General features: G+C 38.3%; 1 protein-coding gene across 4 annotated transcripts in view; it reads right to left on the bottom strand.

Annotated features, from left to right (window-relative positions):
* Window positions 1-233: 233 nt before the first annotated feature.
* egln1a (egl-9 family hypoxia-inducible factor 1a) overlaps window positions 234-21,678 on the bottom strand; it is a 75,954-nt gene continuing 54,509 nt past the window's right edge. Inside the window, exons 3-7 of one of the 4 annotated variants that reach the window (XR_007956958.1) lie at window positions 14,481-14,617; window positions 5,852-5,919; window positions 3,317-3,427; window positions 1,343-1,540; window positions 602-689 (exon numbers count right to left, since the gene is read on the bottom strand). Coding sequence is in view for 2 of the 4 variants with exons in the window: in XM_052024068.1 (XP_051880028.1) it covers window positions 3,372-3,427; window positions 5,852-5,919; window positions 14,481-14,617 (261 nt within the window). In the remaining 2 variants the exon portion in view is untranslated. The other 3 variants (XR_007956957.1, XM_052024069.1, XM_052024068.1) reach the window with 3 other exon arrangements.

The raw sequence follows: 21,678 nt of genomic DNA, 5'->3' as shown, positions 1-21,678 counted from the left end.
GACAGTCAGTATCTTTTTCCTAGGGTCTAAATGTCTAATACTAGAGGGCATGCATTTAAGGTGAGGGGGCAAGTTCAAAGGAGATATGCAGGGCTAGTTTCCCCCCCAAACACAGAGTGGTGGGTGGCAAATACAATAGAGGCATTTAAGAGGCACTTAGATATGTATGTGAATGTGCCAAGAATGGAGGGATATAGACAATGTGTAAGTAGAAGGGATTGGTTTAGTTAGGCGTTTAATTAGTTTGCCACAACATCATGTGCAGAAGGACCTGTTCCTGTTCTAAGTTCATGTTACTGTTTGGGTCTCTTATAGTATTTGGTCTTTCCTTTGTTAGGTTTTTACTTGCCAATATTTTTATGCACCCTTCTTATTTAATTTTTAATTCAACCCTTGTATTTTTTTTATCATCCTCTAGGGTTTCTGCAGGATTGAGTTCTCATGTTTCTGTACTCCTAGTCACATGACATTGGCAGCAATTTGGAAATTAATACCTGGAAGGATTTCTTTGTAAAATTGCTTCCCTGGCTCTCTGTGCAGCCCAGGGAGCAGCAGTTAGTGTTCAGTTCTGGGTTCAGATCTGGCTTTGGGTGACGTCAGTGTGAAGTTTGCACTGTGAGGGTGGGTGCTCCGGTTTCCTCCCACATTCCATAGATGAAGCAGTAGACCAATTGGCTCCTGTAAATTACCTGTTACTCCAGGCAAAAGAATCAAAAGGGAGTTCCATTTTTCCATATTTTCACATGATATAGGTCATTCAGCCCAACGACTCTATGCCAGCTCTCATCAATCCCATTCCCCTACTTATTTCTCAGTAACTTATTCTCTTAACACATACCCATTAACACCTTATGATTCTCCCACCAGCTACCCATATATACTAGGGGTAAATTGCAGTGATCAATTAACCTACCAAGTAGCATATCCTTGGGATGTGAAAGAAACTGGAATATAGGCTTCTGAGAGAGAATAAGTTTCAGGCTTTCAGGGAAATAAGGGAATAGGACTGATGGGATTGCTCTGTTGGGAACCAGCATCAACCTGATGGGCCAAATGCTTCCCTTCCATGTCATAAGTAATCAATCTTCATCACATTATCTCATCTTCCTACCTTGGTCATTGGTACTGATATCGACCAAAATGTCTGGTTACTCACTGTCCCTCCTCAGGATGTTCAGCAGTTACTCAGTGACATCCTGGATCCTGGGAGGCAATATACCACCCTGGAATCTCATGTGTGGAACACAAAAAAACTGCCCCATAATGGTTGAATCCCCCATCACCATTTTGTTAAGTGTAGGATAGCATGGTATTAATTGCCGGACATGGCAGCAATACTTACATTCCATGGGAGCATAAAAAAAACAAATGGCTGTTGCTTTGTCAACCATACAATAATGTTTGTTAACCAGTTCAAGAAGGTACCACCTTCAAGGGCAACTAGAGATGCACAGCATATGATGATCTTGCTAGCAATGCCCCTATTGCAAGTCGATATTGAAAACAGAAAATGCTGAAAAAGCTCAACGTCAGGCAGCATCTGTGGAAAGAGAAACAATGTTTCAGGTCTACAACCCTTCATCAGAAAGAAATAATCTTTTCCTCATTCCTGAGATATTCCTCTTCTGAAAAAGTCATCCAAATCAATCTGATTTTTAATGGTACTTTGTCAGATTTGTCACGTAGAGTAACTACTCAAAGTTAATTAGTCTCCATTCTTCTCCCTTTTTTCTACTGAACTATTATTGATTTTTTTTTGTAAAATGTCATTTTGAAAATACATCAGCATAAACTAAACACATTTTCCTCATACCACGTTAGTTCCATCAACTCAATTTTTTCCACAAAGTCAAAGTAATAACACTTGGTTTCAGTAACCAACGATAAAGGATTTAATTTTTTTTGCAACTTTTACAAGCTGGCAATTCATTTCATAATTAACACTTTTATATTATAATGTTCAACAATACTAAATAGCAGTTATTTATGTGCATGCTATGGAATCTTTAGCTATACAGCCCTCATGTCACAGGGAATTTTAAAATATACTGTCAGAAAAAGCAGCAGCTAGGTGCTTTACCATGTGGAAAAGGCAACAATGCACCACTGTGGCAACTCATCTGTAAGTGCTGAAAGCATTCAATATTACATTACGTAGATGCAGTCTCAGCCGAAAATATTCAAATTGAGTCCATTCAGAAAATATTCAAATTGAGTCCATTCAGAAAATATATGGAATTAAAAAAGCGGTGTTCAGAATCAGTTCACTGATTTATTCTTATTTAAATAATGATTGAAGAAAATGAGGGGGCTGTTGAGACTAATGTAACAAAACACTGCTCCAAAGTAATCAATGTACAAATAAAACAGCATCCAAACCCATTAAGTATTTGACATCTTGGTTAAAGATTGTGTAAATATTTTATCTGGTTAACATATTCAAAAATGTTTTACAACCAATTTTTTTAGGAGAACAATCTATATAGTCACAAGTAGTTTATCCCATGGATGACCCAAATCATCATTTTAGATTCAAAAATAAAATCCTGTTTAGTCTCTCTCTCTCTCTCTCTCCCTCTGACATATGGAATCTTGCAATGAATCTCAACACTTGTCAGGTAATAGTCTCAGTGGCAGGTCAGTTATAACTGCAACAAGTTCACAAGAATAAAAATTGGGGACCTTACTGATGGCAAAAGTCACAAAATTAAAAGTGATAAAACAATGAAAGCACACGGAAGATGGTTAAGGAATGGAATAAGCCGAGGGAAATAACAGAAAAATAGACCATTTGGAAGGCTGGAAGGCATGTATTTGTTGCTCAAAACTGAGGAACAGTCTTTTTTTAAAAATACTGCTGGTGATAGATGGCTATAATGAAAGTTATAATTGAGCTCAGGAAATATTGCAACATATTTTCTCACCAGTGACTGAAATTGAAATCAGGAAGAAAAATCAATACTTTTATGATCATCATTACTGCAGATTTCTTGATCTAACATCAGCATAAATTTTATTCTTCAAATTATCCCCAAATTAATGAAATATAGGAATTAGATTCTATGACTAATAGATAAAATATGACAAATTGAGAGCATTTGAATAATTTCTGGCATTTTTGTGCCACTCCATTCCAGCTTGGGTATTTCTGTTACTGCTCCAACCAGAGCATTCTTCACACAAAACAAAAATATCCAGGAGATAATGAGTATAATGCAAAGCCTTGGCATTCAGGATCCATTCTTGCATGACATTTTGTTGCTGAATTTCCATCCTCAGTCACAAACTGTAGGTATTGTATTCTTCATCCACTCACTTGGCAACATTCATGAGATAAATTTTATATCTCAATGGAAAAGGAGAAGGAAGTGTCAAACTTCTTTCAAATTCGAAGGTTTATTTAATTCAACTTTTACTCCCTTTTCACCTGTAGCCATAAAGAAGTAAAATAAAATAAAATGTGTACTTCATGGCAGAAGCTAAATAAGCAGTATATATAACTTAAATAGAAATGTTTCTCTTTGCACTTATTCTACTCATCTCCATTACTTCAACTTTCAGGCAGAAGCTGAACAACCTCAGTCATGCAGCTGTCTTGTGACTTAGCTAGAAAGAGATACAATTCCATAATACTCTTTCTCAAAAGATAATTATATCCTTATTACTAGTCATGATTTGTGTCACAAAGTAACCCTTTTGAGACCTCATCAGATCCACCAAAGATAAACCGGATAGCATTGCTGACCACACAATTATATTTGTACTTAGAACAAACATAACAGTTTGCTCCACTTTTTACATTAAATTTCATAAGGAATATTGTGTGTTGATATTTGGGTCATGCACAAGGCAACTTGCACTTCGGAGTTGGAAAATCATATCTATTGTTTTTCTAAAATAAAGTGAAAAAATTAAATCATTGAGACAAATCCTATTAGGGAAGATGCCCCTGAACATTGTTTTCTCAAACCACAGATTGGAAAATTGTGTGAAGTTAGTGCACATTTAATGACTGGAAAGTGAGGACTGCCATGAATCTTGAATGCTCACCTCCAATAATTTTATTCTTTCCACTACAACACACTACATCTCATGAACTTACCCTATTTGACCTTCATTTTCTCTTTACAAAATTCTCAAGGGAAACAGAAAAATGTGTAAGGTAATGCAATAGTCACACAGTTAATAGAGCTTGAATATTCCAGGTGCACCAATAAGATAGAGGCCAAGGAAAAGAACAGCAAGCAAACAGAAGAACTACCACCTCCAGGTCCCCTTTAAAAAATACGCCATTAAGACTCAGGAATATAATGGCATTCCTTGAGTAACCCAAGAATTAAATCCTGCAACTTCCTACTCAATAATAGTGTGCTAAGCGCAACAGAAGGACCACAGCTGTTTGAGAAGGTGGTCCACCACTACTTTTTTAAAGGCAGTTAAGGAAGGGTTGTAAACATAGGCTTTGTCAGCATAATGTAAATAAAAAAGAAAATAAAAAGCTTTCAATTATAACCACTAACTAACAATCATAGAACCCACATTTAATTATTTCTTGCGCACAGTGAAATTCATGGATAAATTCTGGTGACTCAACATGATGGTCCTTTTTATAAAATTAATTCCAATATTAAACCTGTGTATATAAACATGCACTGAACACAAAATGGATATTCTAAGCCCATATTCAGGTTTGCCATTTAGGTACTTTATACTTGCTTTCCAAGGTAAATAAAATCTAACTGGAAAAAAAAAGGCTGTCATAGTGAATAACTTGGAATTGAAACATCAATAGCCATTTATAAGAACAAATAATTAGCAGAGATCTCAAAGAGTGATGACACTGAGTAAAAGGGAAGTTGACTTCTGAAACAATCTGGTAGAATTTCTACTGCAGCTGCTAAAATATTATATTTATCATAGTTTATAATTTCTGGTGGTTATAAAAAGTTAGCAGTGACGGACTTCCCTGATGGAGGGGAACAAATATCTGGGACAATGAATCAAAGTATGGTGTTATTCTGCCACTTTCCTGATATAATAAAGATTATAAAACCAATAGCAGGAGTAAACTGAAGGCTTTGTTCATTCTCTAGAAAATTACAAACATAATTACAAATCTGTGTAAGTGAAAATACTTCTGGAAATGTATTGAGCTAGGAATTACCTACGAGTTTAAATTGAAACCCATAGTTTAAAAACAAAGCTACTGATGGTATAGGTAGGTTAGATTATTACTCACAAGTCAACAAGTTAAAATTATCAGTTACTTCCCAGAAAGACCAATAGATGGGACTATCCCATTTACTGCTGGAAAAACGCAAGAAAACGATATGCAGTTAATGGTACTGAAACTAGAGATTGATGTGATATCACAGGGTGGAGATGAAACACTGGATATTAAGTGGAGATCAGAGTTATAGAAATAGATAGTGTCGCAAAGCATAGGAAGAGCTTCGACCAATAGTTTAATGAACTGCCAACACATGGGTACATCAAAGATAAATCCTACTTTGGTCAAAGAGTTTTGTTTCTAATTACTATACATTTACCCCTGCAGGAGAGGTGAAGATCATATGAGTACATATTTCAGAAACAAGTGTGCATTGGCATCTGTATAATGTATATAGGCATAATATTTAACAATGTGTGGCAACTCATACAAGTAGCTTTTTAAAAAATATTGAAAAAAATTTAATAGAAAACTGTTAGTTCAACTTTCAATTGATAATACATTAAAATATGCGAACAGGCTGGTAAAATACTTAAAATTTCAGATTTGACCATTTAATTCTATCATACAGAAAATGTTTTTTTGAAAAAAAGCATAAATACCCAGATGAGGCCACTGTACCTGTAGAATATTTGTCTTTAGCTCGTGTTCGCTCATCTGCATCAAAATACCAGACTGTTATGGCGTACCTGAAGTTTAATATAAAAGTAGTTATTGTTCCTCTATATTATCCTAAAACAGGCTGTTCATTTAACTCTAGATTTGCATTTTCCCTACTAATCTCACAAAACATCATGAGTAATTAATAATGTATTGTAAACCTGAAATTTGAACACCATGATGTATCACTATATATTTCTAACAACCGTAGCTATACTAACTGTGGAAGAGAAAGAGTGGCAATGTTAAAAATCTTCCAGTCTTATGGATGTAATGGTCCTCACTACTGACCCTGAAGCTTTCCAAGCTTTTCCATGTCCGTGACTAATGATCTGTACGGCCCAGACTTTTCCTTTGTCATCATCAGATGCTGTCAAGTATCAATTCAAGTGGAACCCTGACATTCAGCAGCTGTGATGTCATCAAGATGGCAGAGGGGTTAAATAAGATTAAAGAATTCTCATAGCTGCAAGCCAGAGAAAAGTACAATCTAATTGCCATTATCGATCTGAAACATTTGGTTTGTCTTTCTCCTCAAATGCAGGATGATCTGCTGAGACTTTCCAGCACTTTGTTTTATTTCAGATTTTCAGCACCTGTAATATTTTGATTTTGGATGGGTTTTAATGAACTTATTACATCATGACAGACCATTAACTAAAGATGGGCACATGAACAGAAGTAGAAGTTGCAACATCAAATGTAAATAATTTTTAACTTTAATTTTATTTTGAGATACTTATCTCAACAAATTACAATACACCTATATAATTAGTATTGTCGGAATCTTTACAAAGTAGTAGTTATGGCTTAGAATCCTTTTAAAATTCACAGATCTAAAGCAACAAAGTTCAAGTTTTAAGTTAATTAAGATCACATCAATTCAAATGCTTTTTTCTAGATTCTGTTAGAGATGGCTGTAATCAGCACAGCCTATTGAGGAGTGCTAAATCACTCACATCAACATCAATACTTGTGTGTTAAAGTCTGCTTGCACAAAAATCTTGTAGTTGCTGTCCATTTCATTAGTTAATGCTGGGAAATGCTGTTATTTCTGCCATCATTGAAACCACAAAATCTACAACATTGAAATTCATATATCAGGCATGCTTTTCTTATTCATCAATTTTACTTTAGTAATTTTGGTCATACTTTCACAATCTTTACACCTTCTCTGAGTTTGTGTCTGATCAGAAGAAAAATTCAACTCAATTAGTGCTAGCTTATATGCAGATTGTCAGTTGTCTTCAATTTTACAACAATGATCATACTTCAGAAATATTTAAATTGATCTGGAATCAGGAAATTTCTTTACAAATCCAATTTAAAAAAAAATTAGTCATTTATTATTTCAACAAAATCACTTGAGATATAATGGTTCAGCAACATGACTAACAAAAGAGAAAATTTAAATGAGTTTCCTGATTGCACATGTATTGCTATTGATAATTTGAGCACTTAGTGGAATGTACAATAGAATGTACATTTTTGTTTATTAAAAACAAAATAATTTTGAATTGTGGGCATGTCAGGGGACAACAAGGAAGCCCACTTAGATTTACAAAAAAAGGCCCAATTTCAAAATGAAGACAGTATTCAACATGGCTCATAATATCTTTTATCATGATGAAAGATATCCCTGTGCATCTCAAAACTATGAGTTTAGACATAATCCAGAATGAGTAACCAATCAAACATTTTTGTGGATACTGAAAAAGAGATTTGTTTCCACACAGAATGATTCAGTCCATGGATTCTCCAACCAAAAGGGAAATTTCACTTATTTCGAAATTCCTTTCTTCAATATTTGTCTCCTCATTCCTTGTTTGAGAGTAGCATTATCTAGCAGGAATTGCTGACATGCCACATGTGCTTACAGTGATAACAGTTATAACAACATGCACCAACCTTGGAAAATACTGTAAAAATACATGCATCTCATTCTTGTATTTTTGTTTAACATCTACCATCATTCAGCAACCAAGGAAAGCACCCACATCAGCAAGAAAACCACATACCCTGCTTTTTATTTTAATAGAAGCAAATATGAGAATTGAGATCCCATGGCCACTCACTCAGTATTAAATCACAAATGCAATTACCCACTTGATTAGTGCTACCAGAAGACACTATTGGAAAATTGTAGAAATATTATCGGAGTTCAATTCATTAAATTCCTTAAATCCCTTAATAATCTTCAATATTCCTTTACGAGTTGTGCTTCTCCGAAGTAAACAAATCCAGGCTTTTCAAACTCTCCTTACATCTGATGCCTTACTTGGTCATTTCTGCACAGCATTCTTTACCCAAATTTTCTTATTGCATACCAGAATTGTACAGTAACCCAGAAGATGCCATGCCAGTGTATTGAAATGACTTATGAATACCTCCCAAGATTTGCACTGTACCCCTCTGCTTAGTAATACAATTAGCTTTCCTCTAAGTTATGTAGACCACAATGTGGGTCCACTAATCCTGGGGTCTATCTCCATAATGTACTGGTGTGACATCAAGTTTTCTCTGCAATAATGCATCCTGTAGCACAGAATCAATTAATATCCATCATCAATGTTTCTTTCTTTTATCAAGTTCCATAATTTTGCACTTCTCCCCATTAAATGTCATTTGTCATTAATTAGTTTACCCTTCCAACCTATCCATGATTTTGCTTTGTCTATTCCAGATTATCAAAATGTCAGATTTAAGTACTGTTTCTCTTCTAGCTCAACATCATTTATAAACATTGTAATAGGAAGAACTCAGTGATGTACTTGAGTTTTTACCTGTACTACATTGACGCTCAAAGTGGCGGCGCAGGTTGACTCTGTGGTTAAGGCGGCATATGGTGTATTGTCCTTCATCAATCGGGGAATTGAATTTAGGAGCCGGGAGGTATTGTTGCAGCTATATAGGTCCCTGGTCAGACCCCACTTGGAGTACTGTGCTCAGTTCTCACTACAGGAAAGATGTGGAAGCCATAGAGAGGGTGCAGAGGAGATTTACAAGGATGCTGCCTGGGATGCGGAGCATGCCTTATGAAAGCAGGTTGAGGGAACTTGGCCTTTTCTCCTTGGAGAGATGGAGGATGGGGGGGAGGGGGGGGACCTGACAGAGGTGTACAAGATGATAAGCGGTATTGATCGGGTAGATAGTCAGAGGGTTTTCCCCAGGGCTGAATTGGTGGCCACAAGAGGACATAGGTTTAGGAGCAGATATAGAGGAGATGTCAGGGGTAAGTTTTTTTTACTCAGAGAGTGGTGAGTGCGTGGAATGGGCTGCCGGAAACGGTGGTGGAGGCTGATACGATAGGGTCTTTCAAGAGACTGTTAGGTTGGTATATGGAGCTGAGTAAAATAGAGGGCTATGGATAAGCCTAGTAATTTCTAGGGTAGGGACATGTTTGGCACAGCTTTGTGGGCCAAAGGGCCTGAATTGTGCTGTAATTGTTCTATGATCCCCACTTTATCCCACCAATTAAGCAACAACCTGGATACTGAAAGGATGGGTTTGTGTAGGAGAAAGGTCAGATTAAAGGTGGTGATTTTGGGGATGGGGCAAGTGGGCACCTGAATAAGGAGATGCAGGAGAAACACTCCTGCTGCACCTGGTCCATAAGCAGTGCTGTTTGCATGTGTCCTTACATATTCATGTTTAACTTTCTCAATAGAATGATGCATTACTGGAGCAGGACTTTGAGTTTATCATGCCTGTACAAATAACCAATTAATTTCATTTCCTCAGTTTTTCCCTTGTATTTCCTTTGTATAAATGATGGAAGAGAACAAGGATAAATGTGGAGAAAAAACTTTCCATTATGGATAGGCCAGTTTTATGAGGCTGAGTTATGATTTCAGAAAAGTGGACTGGAAACAGCAATTTGAAGGCAAAATTAGTTTCAGATTATTAGAATACATTCTGACAGGAAATAGTGAGGATCTAGAACAAGCACATTATCACTGATAAAGAGGGCAAGATTTCCAAATCTAACCCTAGAAGATAGGACAGATAATGCAAAAAAAGGGAAAACTGGAGGAGCTGTAAAAAAAAAAGTCTAGGGGTGAAATTAGAAGAAATTAGGAAGGCAAAACCACACTGGTGACCAAGGTCAAGGAAAACCCAAAGATATCTTACATGAGCACCACGAGGATAGCAACAGAAGAGGAGGACATTGGAACATGAAAAATAGGAGGAGTAGACTATCTGGCCACTCAAGCCTGCTTTGCCATCCATTTACATCATGGCTGATCTCTCAATGCAGGACCTTTCTCTGTAGCTGTGACACCTGTACTACATCAATGCACTCTGTACTAACTCAATGTAACTGCACTGTGCAATGAATTGACCTGTACGATCAGTATGCAAGACAAGTTTTTCCACTGTACTTCGGTACAAGTGACAATAATAAACCAATACCAATTTTCCAGCAGTATTTCTATAACTCTAAATGATGACAAATGTATCAATATATGTGTTGAATAAACACAACAGCCCCCACAGCCCCGTAGGGTAGAAATCCTATTCTGTGAGTGAAGAAACTTTTCATTTCTGTCCTCCACGGCCTACCCCCATTTTGAAACTGTCCACTACCCAACCCCTGCCCCCCTGCCCCCCTTCCCCCCCACCCAGCCACCCCTGGTCCTAGAATCTTATTAAGCTGGGAGACCCTCCCTACATCCAGTCTGTCAAGCCCTTTAAGGATTTTGCACATTTCAGTGAGATCTCCCTTCATTTCTCCAAACTCCAGAGAATACAGTCCCAGTGAACATATTCTTTCTTCATAGAGCAAAATGTTCCATCCCTGGAACCAGTCTATGAACTTGGTTCTTAGGTAAGGAGACCACGACTGTACAAAATAATCCAGGTATAGTCTCACCAAGTTCCTAAACAATTGCAATAAAACTTCCTTAATCCTGTTTTCAAAACCTCTTGCCTTCTTAATCACTTGCTGTACCTTGATGTCGGCTTTCAGAGACTTGTATACAAGTACAGTGTACAAGAACACCTAGGTCCCTTTGTACCCACGTCTCACCATTTAATAAATGCACTACTTTTCTGTTTCGTGCACCACCTCACATTTCCCACACTGTATTCCACCTGCCATATTTTCACCCACTCACTCAGCTTGTCCCTATGAAGCTATTTACTCCCTTCTCTGTATTCACAATCCCACCTAGTTTAGTATTGTTAGCAAACTTGGAAATATGGCATTTGGTCTCCACAGCTAAATCATCAATATAGATTGTGAAAAACTGGGACCCAAGAACCGATCCCTGAAACACTACATTAGTCACAACCTGCAAACGATCCATTTATTCTCACTCTTCTGCTTTCTCTTTGATAACTAATTTTCAATCTGTATCAGTATAGTACCTCCAACTCCATGTGTTGTAACGTTGTTGATCAATCTTTGTGCTGGACCTTAATGAATGCCTTCTGAAAATCCAAATACACCACATCCACTGGCTCCTCCTTATCTTTTCTACTTGTAACCTCCTCAAAAGAACTCCAGTAGATTTGTTAAACATGATTTTCTTTCCATAAATCCATGTTGACTCAATTCTATTAGTCTTTTCAAGGTATTCTATTATTACATCCTTCATTATAAATTCCAGCATTTTCCCTTCCACTGGCATTAGTTGATAAATCACCAGTCCAATTTAAAATGTATCATGGTCTGCTTAAAAAAAAGGGAGGTAAAAGTGCAGGCTCTGACCATTATTTTCCAGTTCCCTCTGAGGACAGATAAGGTGTTAGAAAGCTGGGAGGCTACTGATAAGGCACAGCTGTTTCTAAAGGGGGGGGGGAACAGACCAAATTACAGACTTGTCAACCAGACCTCAGCATAATTTTTTTTTGTAAAAGTCTAAGTATAAATCTTCATCATTTGAAAATGCAGCCATTTATCAATGATAATCAGGGTGGATTTAACAGGGGAAGGCTCTGTCTGATCAGTACGATTGAAACGTTTGGAGGAGGAGCAAGGAAAGTTGATGAGAGCAGTACATATGATGTAGAATACGTGGATTTCAGCAGACTGTCTGACAGGGTCTTACATAATAGACTGATCAGAAATGCAGAAGCCTAAGGAAAAACAGCAGGTTGGACCGGAAAATGGCAAAGTGACAGGAACCAATAAGTAAAGGCATACGTGTGCTTTCATGGCTGGGAGACTGCTTTCAGCTTCCATAGAGTTCAGTACCAAGCCCTGGTTTCTTGCATTATATATCAATGTTTTAGACTTAAATTTGGGGATCGTGATTAAGTAGTTTGCATACAATACACAAAATGACAATGTGGTTGAAGCCAGAAAATAAAGTGAGGGAATAAACAATAAATAGTGGGAGACTGAGAAGTACAGCTGAACAGTGGGAATCTTGAAGTGTTTGTCCACAGACCCTCAAGGGTAGGTGGATAAATCTGGTAGTGAAGATGGCACACAGATACTTTCCTTTACTCACCAAGGCAAAGAATGTAAGGTGATTATGGCTGAACTGTTTAAAACACTAGTTAGATCTCAGCTGGTGTGCTGTGTACAATTCTAGTCACCAGATTACAAAAAGGATGCATTAACACCAGAAAGTGCCAGAGCTGGAGAATTTCAGTTTTGAGGAAAAGTTGGAATGCAGTTCTTTAGAACAGAGGTGGCTTAGGAACAATTTAATCAAGGTGTATCGAATTGTGGGGAATTTGGACAAGGTGAATAGGAAGTCAATAGTCCTCGGGACCAGAGGGTAGTAGGAAAAATAATTCCACCTTGAACGCTGAGGGTCAGGACTTCAATGCATTCACAAAACATCTGCTGTTATGACAGAGATGCCAAGTTAAGCAGGGTAATATAAGCAAGCCCAATTTGAATAAACAATTTGGAGTTATTAGTCTGAATCAGTACAAGTTTATAGTTGTATGTACTCCTGCTAACAGAACTATGATTGTAATTGGATATATTATCACATAATAAAACAGCCACATTTTTAATATTTCTGTTCACAAGTTGTGAGAACTCACCTGTAAAAGTACACTAAGGTGTTCAGCACAAGAATTAAAAACTAATAACACTAAGCATATAGGATATCAGAAAATCCTGGGTATTCAAAGGCATACAGCCTTACAAAGCCCATCAAGTGAGCTTGCATAATGCATCAATGTATGTACCATACCAAAGTAATATAAATGAAGAGATATTCTTTAAGTATGTACTTGAATGAAATGTTCCATGTAACAAACATGACACATTTAACAATCCGTATTTTTATGCATCCTTATGTTCCTATTTTCTCTAAATGAGAAAAATAATAACTCCAACTCACCATGCACCTTTTGTGTTAAAGTTTTAATTCTGAGCGTTCCAGAAATCTAAATCTTGAACAACATCTCAGACAGTGCATCTTATCCAGAGCTGACTGGCTGCAACGTTCTAGCCAATGAGTTACTGAAGAAACAAGGCCTCAGTAGCAATCGAACAGGAAAGATAGATCTCTATCAGATAAAGATCTAATAGGATGTTACCTATTTTTATGTTCATTATTTACCCCATAAAGACTGCTGTAGAGGAAAAGGGAAAATATTCTGAACAGAAAGCAGCGACATATAATTCCCTTCCTAATCAACTCTCTAATATTGACAGAATTTGTATCAGGACATTCACTTTTTGTAAATGCACAGGTAGTTGATAAAAGCCAAATGGCCCGAATAGTCAGTACGTTTGGTCTAACCAGAATGATTTTGCACTATACAGTAATTTAGAGTCAGGATCAGCACAGAAACAGGCCCTTTGGCCTGCCACATCCATGCCAACCTTTTCACTCATCTGCACTAATCCCATTTTCCTACATTAGGTCTGTATCCTTCAATACCTTGCCTATTCAAGTGGCTGTCTAAATGTCTCTTAAATCTAGTTATTGTGTCCAATTCCACCACCACCTTTGGCAATGTGGTCCAGGTATCAACTAGTCTCTGTGTAAAAAAACCTCTCCCCCCAAATCCCTTTCAAAACTTCTTCCTCTCACCTTAAACTTACGCCATCCTGTTTTTGATACTCCTACCATAAAACTTTATTTATACAGCACGGTAACAGGTCCCACCGGCCCAATGAGCCCGTGCCACCCAATTACACTCATGCTAACCTACTAACCTGTACGTTCTTGGAATGTGGGAGGAAACCGGAGCACCCGGAGGAAATTCGCACAGTCAAGGGAAGAATGTACAAACTCCTTACCTTGGAGAAGATTCTGACTCTATACCCTATCTATGCCTTTTATAATTTTATATGCCTCTCAAAGGTCACCCCTTTGTTGCCTTTGCTTCAGGGAAAAGAAGCCCACCGCATCTAATCTCTCCCCATAGCTCAAGTCCTCTAATCCAAGCAATATTCTGATGAATCTCCTATAGTGTGGTGATCAAAGCTGCACACAATACTCCAAATAAGGCCAAATCAATGTTTTGTAAAGTTGCAACATGACGTCCCAACTTTTATATTCTGATGGATGCATCATACTGCATGCACTCCTGAAATCGAATGTAAATGAGGGTTATGAAGGTGACCAGACAATTTCAGCTCTCTTTCCTGGTAAAAGCACTTCACAGAACTTACCTTGTGGCAAAAGCTGACTGTACTTCATGTGGGTTACGTCGATCAGACCAAAAAAATAGGAGCCTGTCAAACTTTGGTTCAATATCAGCAAACTGTAATTTGCCTTCTGGAAAAATTCGAAGAAGACCTCCATTCACCTATAAAATAAAGGAAGTATTTGGTTACCAGTATTCATTTGTGCATTTTCTCTAAAACCCCAGGTGCTGGATATGTGACCAGGTGCTGCAAAATGCCAAAGGAATTTATCAGAACTTCTCTCACTCACTGGTGTGATGAGAAAAAAATTCTAAAAGCTCTGGCTCATAGTCGGAACCAAACATTATTTGTTGTTTCAAAATTAAAATTGTATCCTTCCATTCACCATTAATTCACATAATGAATGGGAAAGGACTAAAATTCATCCATTCGCAGAAACATCTCAGTATTTAATAGATTCACGTTTCTACCTTTATTGCTCCAGCCAGCAATCAAACAAAAAGAACATGACATGCCTTGCATATATTCAACAGGGTGAATTAAAAGAAAAAGTATACTTTTAAATTCAAACATTATAACCTCAAGAAATGAAACTCCATACTAATTGTAATTAATTTTCAGTACTAGAGTTTGAGGGTCAGTTACTAAAACATCACAGTGTTAAGAGTGCATTTAGCTGAAATGACTTAATCTTTCTGCAACAAGTTTTGTTACTATGTACCGTGAAAGCATCGGAATGTCATTCCAGTCAATGAATTTGAAAGGAGAACCAGATGTTGTTCTAGTGAACCTGATGATGAAGCAGCACACTTCTACCAGCAATTTCTGAGTTGAATCACATATCTGACCTCAATTGAAGATAATCTGGCGCATGAACTCCGATCTGTATTTATATTTCAGTGAATGCAATATGCCCTGGTCATGGTGCTGAATTAGAGATACTTTTAGGAGGTAGATACAGCACAGTAACATTATCTTTGACTAACATTTCTGCTTTAACCTAACAATTACCTAAAAACAAAAGTATTTTACACTTTGGATTGAGGCCAACAGACTAGCAGTGCATTCTAGCTTCTGGTACAAAATTATTTTCAAACCATTCAAGATATAGTTTAGTTGTTATTCACCCTTTTTTATTACCATGGTAGATAACAGAAAAAAATTTCACCCCTTTAAAAGCCCTTGGGCTTTTACAAATTAACATGGATTTACATTTGTGTGTGCCAACTACATTGTTGTAGTCAAGAATCATGAGCCCTTTCTCAGACTCCTTTCTGCCAAATGGAGCCCCCTCAATGTCCTGGGCAAGGGATTTTTGTGACAAGCAATACCAATACAGGGCTTTCTCATCAGTGTTATACACCTGTTCTAGAGAAATTTTCCATTGCTACTAACTGTGCAAATTCATCAAAAACCTTTGCAGGCAGATTCAGTGTTAGCACTTTTTTTTGCCACACACACTATGTAATGACATACCATTCCTACTTTTAAACTTAAGCAGCCGTCCTGGTGAATATTCAAAGTCATACTTGAGGTTCAGCTCTTGATGAAATACTTTTGCCTGAACCATGAGCATCTCACCAAAAATGCTCACACTATCATTATGTCTAAACTTAAATCACTTTATAAGTGCACTGTATAACTCTATGCACTTTCCATTTTTCAAAGCTTTCCTACACTTTAAACTTTTCTGTCTTTCATCCTCAGCAAAAAAAAAGAAACAAAAGGAGCAAACATTTAAGTCATAATTGTTGATGAACACTAATCAGAACTAGCCAAAGTTCCTTTATCTAATTTCTTCAGTAATTCTACTTTTTCAAAGATGGTTAATGACTTGTATTTATGCTTAAAAGCAAAAGCACCACCTCCCGGTCTCTTGGAAGACCTCCTGTAGAGCTAAAATATAGAGCTAAAAAGAGTGTATAACCAAAACACTCGGTTGCAAATATACACCAACTTGGTGCCTTGGCGCTGTTAATACAATTGCCCTGCTCTGCAAACTTATGGCACCAAATCATGCTGGACCACAGGAGTGCCAGACTAGAGAGTTTCAACCTGTTGTAGAAAGTCCCCTTAACATTACTCTTTCTTTAGGTTGCTATGCACAATACATAATTTGTGCTTTTTGCTAATTTCTGCCATCAATGTGACCATTAATTATGTTCCATTTCAGTAAGGATTACCAACTTAACAGCACCTAATTTTTAGCCGAGTTTCCTATTGCCAGTCACTCACGTGACTTCCCAAAACCTTTCCACCAACTACAAGGTCCAAAAGGTGTGCTGAATTATTCTCCATTTTCCTAGATGTGCAACTCCAACAGCATGCAAGAAATTCAACATCATTCAGTTCCTAGTCAAATGGCTTAACTACAATCACATCTACCACCTTGAACATTCACTTCCTCTACACTGACATCCTGTGGCTGCAGGGTGTACCATCTACAATATGCCCCACAGCAAGTCATCAGAGCTTCTTCAACAGCAGCTGGCAAAGGACAAGGGCAGTACCACATGCGAATACTCCTTCAAACCTCAAACCTAACTTGGAAATGTATTGCAGTCTACCCTAATCCCATTTCTTTGTTTGAAAATGAAGAAAGAATACATGGAAAGGACATTATTTTAAAATTATGTTACATTTTCTTTATATTTAACATTCTTCCTTAATTAAGATGACCAATACTGTACACCGTCCTCCAGATTAGTCTCACCATTGTCTCATGGAAGTAAAGCATAATGTCCCTACTTTTGATTTCAGTTCCTCCGGTAATAAATGATAACATTCCTTTAGTTTTCCTAATAACCTGTAACCTTTTGCAGATCTTGCTGTAAGATAGCAGAACTCCAAGATGCAGAGGGATCTGGGTATCTTTCACCATGCAGAGAAGATGCAGCAGCATGTAGAAAACTAGTGGAGAAATCCTATAGCAGCAACTTATAAAATACCAATTGAATATTGCATGAATTTTTATGCTCTTCATATGGGAAAGGTATTGAAACTAGTGAAGTTGCATATAATTTTGAGAAAAGGCTGAGAAGGTCGACACACATTCCCCATCCCTCCCCAGAACAATAAAGCTACACAGAAAATTTAATTAAAAAAATCATGGTACACAGGAATGAATAGTGAAAGGTTGCTTCAATTGTTAGTAAATTCTGAATCAAAAAATACTGATTTAATATAGAATTAAGTAGAAAGTGTTTAGTTTCCTCTCGTGCAAGGGCAGGCGTGGTAGTGTAGCAGTTAGTGTAACGCTATTACAGTGCCAGTGACCCGTGTTCAATTCCGGCCACTGTCTGTAAGGAGTTTGTACGTTCTCCCCGTGACTGTGTGGGTTTCCTCCGGGTGCTCCAGTTTCCTCCCAATTTCCAAAGACGTACGGGTTAGGAAGTTGTGGGCATGCTATGTTGGTGCCGGAAGCGTGGCGACACTTGTGGGCTGCCCCCAGAACATTCTACACAAAAGATGCATTTCATTGTGCATTTTGATGTACGTGTGACTAATAAAGAAATCTTATCTGCTGTTTAAATGAGAGGGGTCTTGACAGAGTGGATTTGGAGAGGATAAGATATCTTTATTAGTCACATGTACATCGAAACACACAGTGAAATACATATTTTTGCGTAGTGTTCTGGGGGCAGCCCGCAAGTGTCGCCACACTTCAGGCGCCAACAGAGCATGTCCACAACTTCCTAACCCGTACGTCTTTGGAATGTGGGAGGAAATGGGAGCACCCAGAGGAAACCCACGTAGACACGGGGAGAATGTACAAACTCCTTACAGACAGTGGCCGGATTTGAACCCAGGTCGCTGGCGCTGTAAAGCATTATGCTAACCACTACACTACCGTGTTTCCTTTTGTGGGAGAATCTAGAGCTAGGGATCACTTTTTAAAAAAAAAAAGAGGTCACTCACTTATTACAGAGCTGAAGCAATTTTTTTTTCCCCACCTCAAAGAGTTCTTTTGAACTATCTTCCTTGAAGGGCAGTGGTAAGCAGAGTATTTATTATTAAAGTGGAGTTAGATGGACTCTTGATAAGCAAGGAGACCGCAAAGGTAAAAAGATCCTGATGGGAGTGATGTACAGGCCTCCGAGTAGTATTCAGGATGTGGGGTATAAAATACACCAGGAGATAGAAAAGGCAACATTACAGTGATCATGGAGGACTTCAATATCCAGGTACACTGGGAAAATCAGGTTGGTAGTGGACCCCAAGGAAAGAAATTTGTGGAATGTCTATGAGATGGCTTTTTAAAGCAGCTTGTGGTACAGCCCACTAGGAAACAGAAAATTCTGGATTTGGTGTAGTGTAATGAGGCAGGCTTGATTGGTGAGCTTAAGGTGAAGAAACCCTTAAGAGGCAGTGATCATAATATGATAGAATTCACCCTGAAGTTTCAGAGGGAGAAGCTGAAATCAGATTCAACGGTATTACAGTTGAGGTAAAGGTAACTATGGAGGCATGAGGGAGGAACTGGCCAGAGTTAATTGGAAGGGAACTGTGGCAGGGAAACAGTGGAGCAGCAATGGCAGGAGTTTCCAGGAGTAATTCGTGAGGCACAGCAGAATTTCATCCTAAGGAAGAAGAAGCATACTAAGAGCAGGACGAAGCAACCATGGCTGACAAGGGAAGTCAAAGACAGCAGAAAAGCAAAAGAGAAGGCATACAATATGGAAAAGATTAGTAGGAAGCTAGAGGATCGGGAAGCCTTTAAAACTAGGGGACAACTAAAAAAGCAATGGGGGGGGGGGAAGAAGATGAAATACAAGTGTAAACTAGCCAATAATGTAAAGAAGATTGCAAAAGCTTTTTTTAAAAGATATATAAAGGGTAAGAGAGAAGCACGAGTGGACCACTGCAAAACAACTTTGGAGAAGTAGTAATGGGGAATAAAGAATTAGTGGAGGAACTGAATAGGTACTTTGCAATAGTCTTCACAGTGGAAGACACTAGTAACTTGCTGGAAATTCAAGAGAGTCGGGGGCAGAGGTGAGTGTAGTGGCCATTACTAAGGAGAAGGTGCTGGGGAAGCTGAGAGGCCTGAAGGTGAATAAATCATCTGGACCAGATGGATTACATCCCAGAGTTCTGAAAGAGGTAGCTGCAGAGATTGTGATGCATTAATAGTGATCTTTCAAGAATCACTGGAGTCAGGGAGGGTCCCAGGCAACTGGAAAATCTCAAATATAACATCCCTGTTTAAAGAATGGATGGAGGCAAAAGACAGGAAATTATAGGCTGGTCAGCCTGACCTCATTGCTTAATAAGATTTTAAGAGTCCATTATAAAGGATGAAATTTTGGAGTGCTTGGAAATACATGACAATGTAGGATGAAGTCAATTTGGTTTCATTAAGGGGAGATCTTGCCTGACAAATCTGTAAGAATTCTTTGAGGAGGTAACAAGCAGGTTAGACAAAGGAGAGTCAGTGGATGTTCTGAACTTGGATTTTCAGAAGGCCTTTGACAAGGTGCTGCACGCGAGGCAGCTAAACAAGGTAAGAGCCCATGGTGTTAGAGGCAGGGTGCTAGCATAGATAGAAGATTGGCTGACAAGCAGAAGGCAGAGTGAGGATAAAGAGGACCTTTTCAGGACAGCTGCCGATGACTAGTAGTGTTCCACAGAGGTCAGTGTTGGGACCACAACTTTTCACTTTATATGTTAATGATGAAGGAACTGATGGTATTGTGGCCAAGTTTGCAAGTGGCAAGATAGGTGGAGGAACAGGTAGTGTTGCAGAGGCAGGGAGTCTGCAGAAGGACTTGGACTGGTTGGGAGAATGGGTAAAGAAGTTGTAGATGGAATACAGCGTAGGGAAGTGTACAGTTATGTACTTTGGTAGGCAGAATAAAGGTGTAGACTATCTTCTAAATGGGAAGAGAACTCAAAATCAGAGTGCAAAGAAACTTGGAAATCCTAGTTTAGGATTCCCTTAAGGTTAACTTGCAGGTTGAGTTGGTAGTAAGGAAGGCAAATGCAATGTTAGCCTTCATTTCAAGAGGACTAGAATATAAAAGCAAGGATGTACTGTTGAGGCTTAATAAGGCATTATTCAGACTGTATTTGGAATATTGAGTAATTTTGGGGCCTGTATCTAAGGAAAGATGTGCTGGTCCTGGAGAGGGTCCAGAGGAGGTTCGCAAGAATGATCCCAGGAATGAAAGGCTTAATGTATGAACAGCATTTGATGGCTCTGGGCCTGTACTCGATGGAGTTCAGAAGGATGAGGGGGGAATCTCATTGAAACCTATGGAATACTGAAGGGCCTAGATAGAGTGGATGTGGAGATTGGATGCTTCCATTTCCTAGGTTCCATAGAGTCTAGGTTCCAAGAGCAAGGTTCTCAGAATAAAAGGACACCACTTTAGAACTGAGAGGAGGAGGAATTTCTTCAGCCAGAGGGTGGTGAATCTGTGGAATTCATTGCCATGGAGGGCTGTGGAGGCCAAGTCATTGGGTCTATTTAAGGCAGAGATTGATAGGTTCCTGACTGGTAAGGGGGTTAAGGGTTACGGGGAGAAGGTGGGAGAATGGGCTTGAGAGAGGAAAAAAAATCAGCCATGATTGAATGGCAGAGCAGACTCGATGGGCCGAATGGCCTAATTCTGCTCCTATATCTTATAGTCTTATGGAGATGAAATGGAAATACACGTGAGATTACTATCAGATCGGCTGTGAATTTATTATATGGGGGAGCAGGCTGAAGAGGCCACAGTTCTCCTCCAGCTTCTAGTTCATATGTTTGCAAGTCTGTCTGTCATGCTCTCAGACCTCCCTATCATTTTCCTGGTTATGTTTTTATATATTCAGTGTTAATAAGCAAGATGTTATTCCCTGGGAACTGCAGAATAACTTTACTATACCTTGTCACGCCTACATCTAAATACACTAAAGCAGTTCAGTTCACCTCAATCCACATTTTGCCAATCCAAAAAGAGCTGTTGAATGTTATTGCCTCAATCCTGGTGACTACTGTTCTTTTCATACAAATACCTTTATTTATCCACAACCATTCTCCAATGTAGCACTTTGTCAAATGCCTTCCAGAAAACTGTTTACTACTGTATTCATTTTATCTGCGCATTCTGTGTTCAAAGGAGTAAAATAATTATATTCAAGATAGGAACTGATTAAAGAACTGATTGAGGTGTTAATTGTGGTTTTAGCTGCACTGCTAAATGATAATGCCATTATTTTCAATGGTTCAAAGAAACTT

This window comes from Pristis pectinata, chromosome 10 (assembly GCF_009764475.1).
Source record: "Pristis pectinata isolate sPriPec2 chromosome 10, sPriPec2.1.pri, whole genome shotgun sequence".
Lineage (NCBI taxonomy): Eukaryota > Metazoa > Chordata > Chondrichthyes > Rhinopristiformes > Pristidae > Pristis > Pristis pectinata.
The sequence above is the reverse complement of the archived record's forward strand: the minus strand, read 5'-3'. Positions and strand labels throughout refer to the sequence as shown.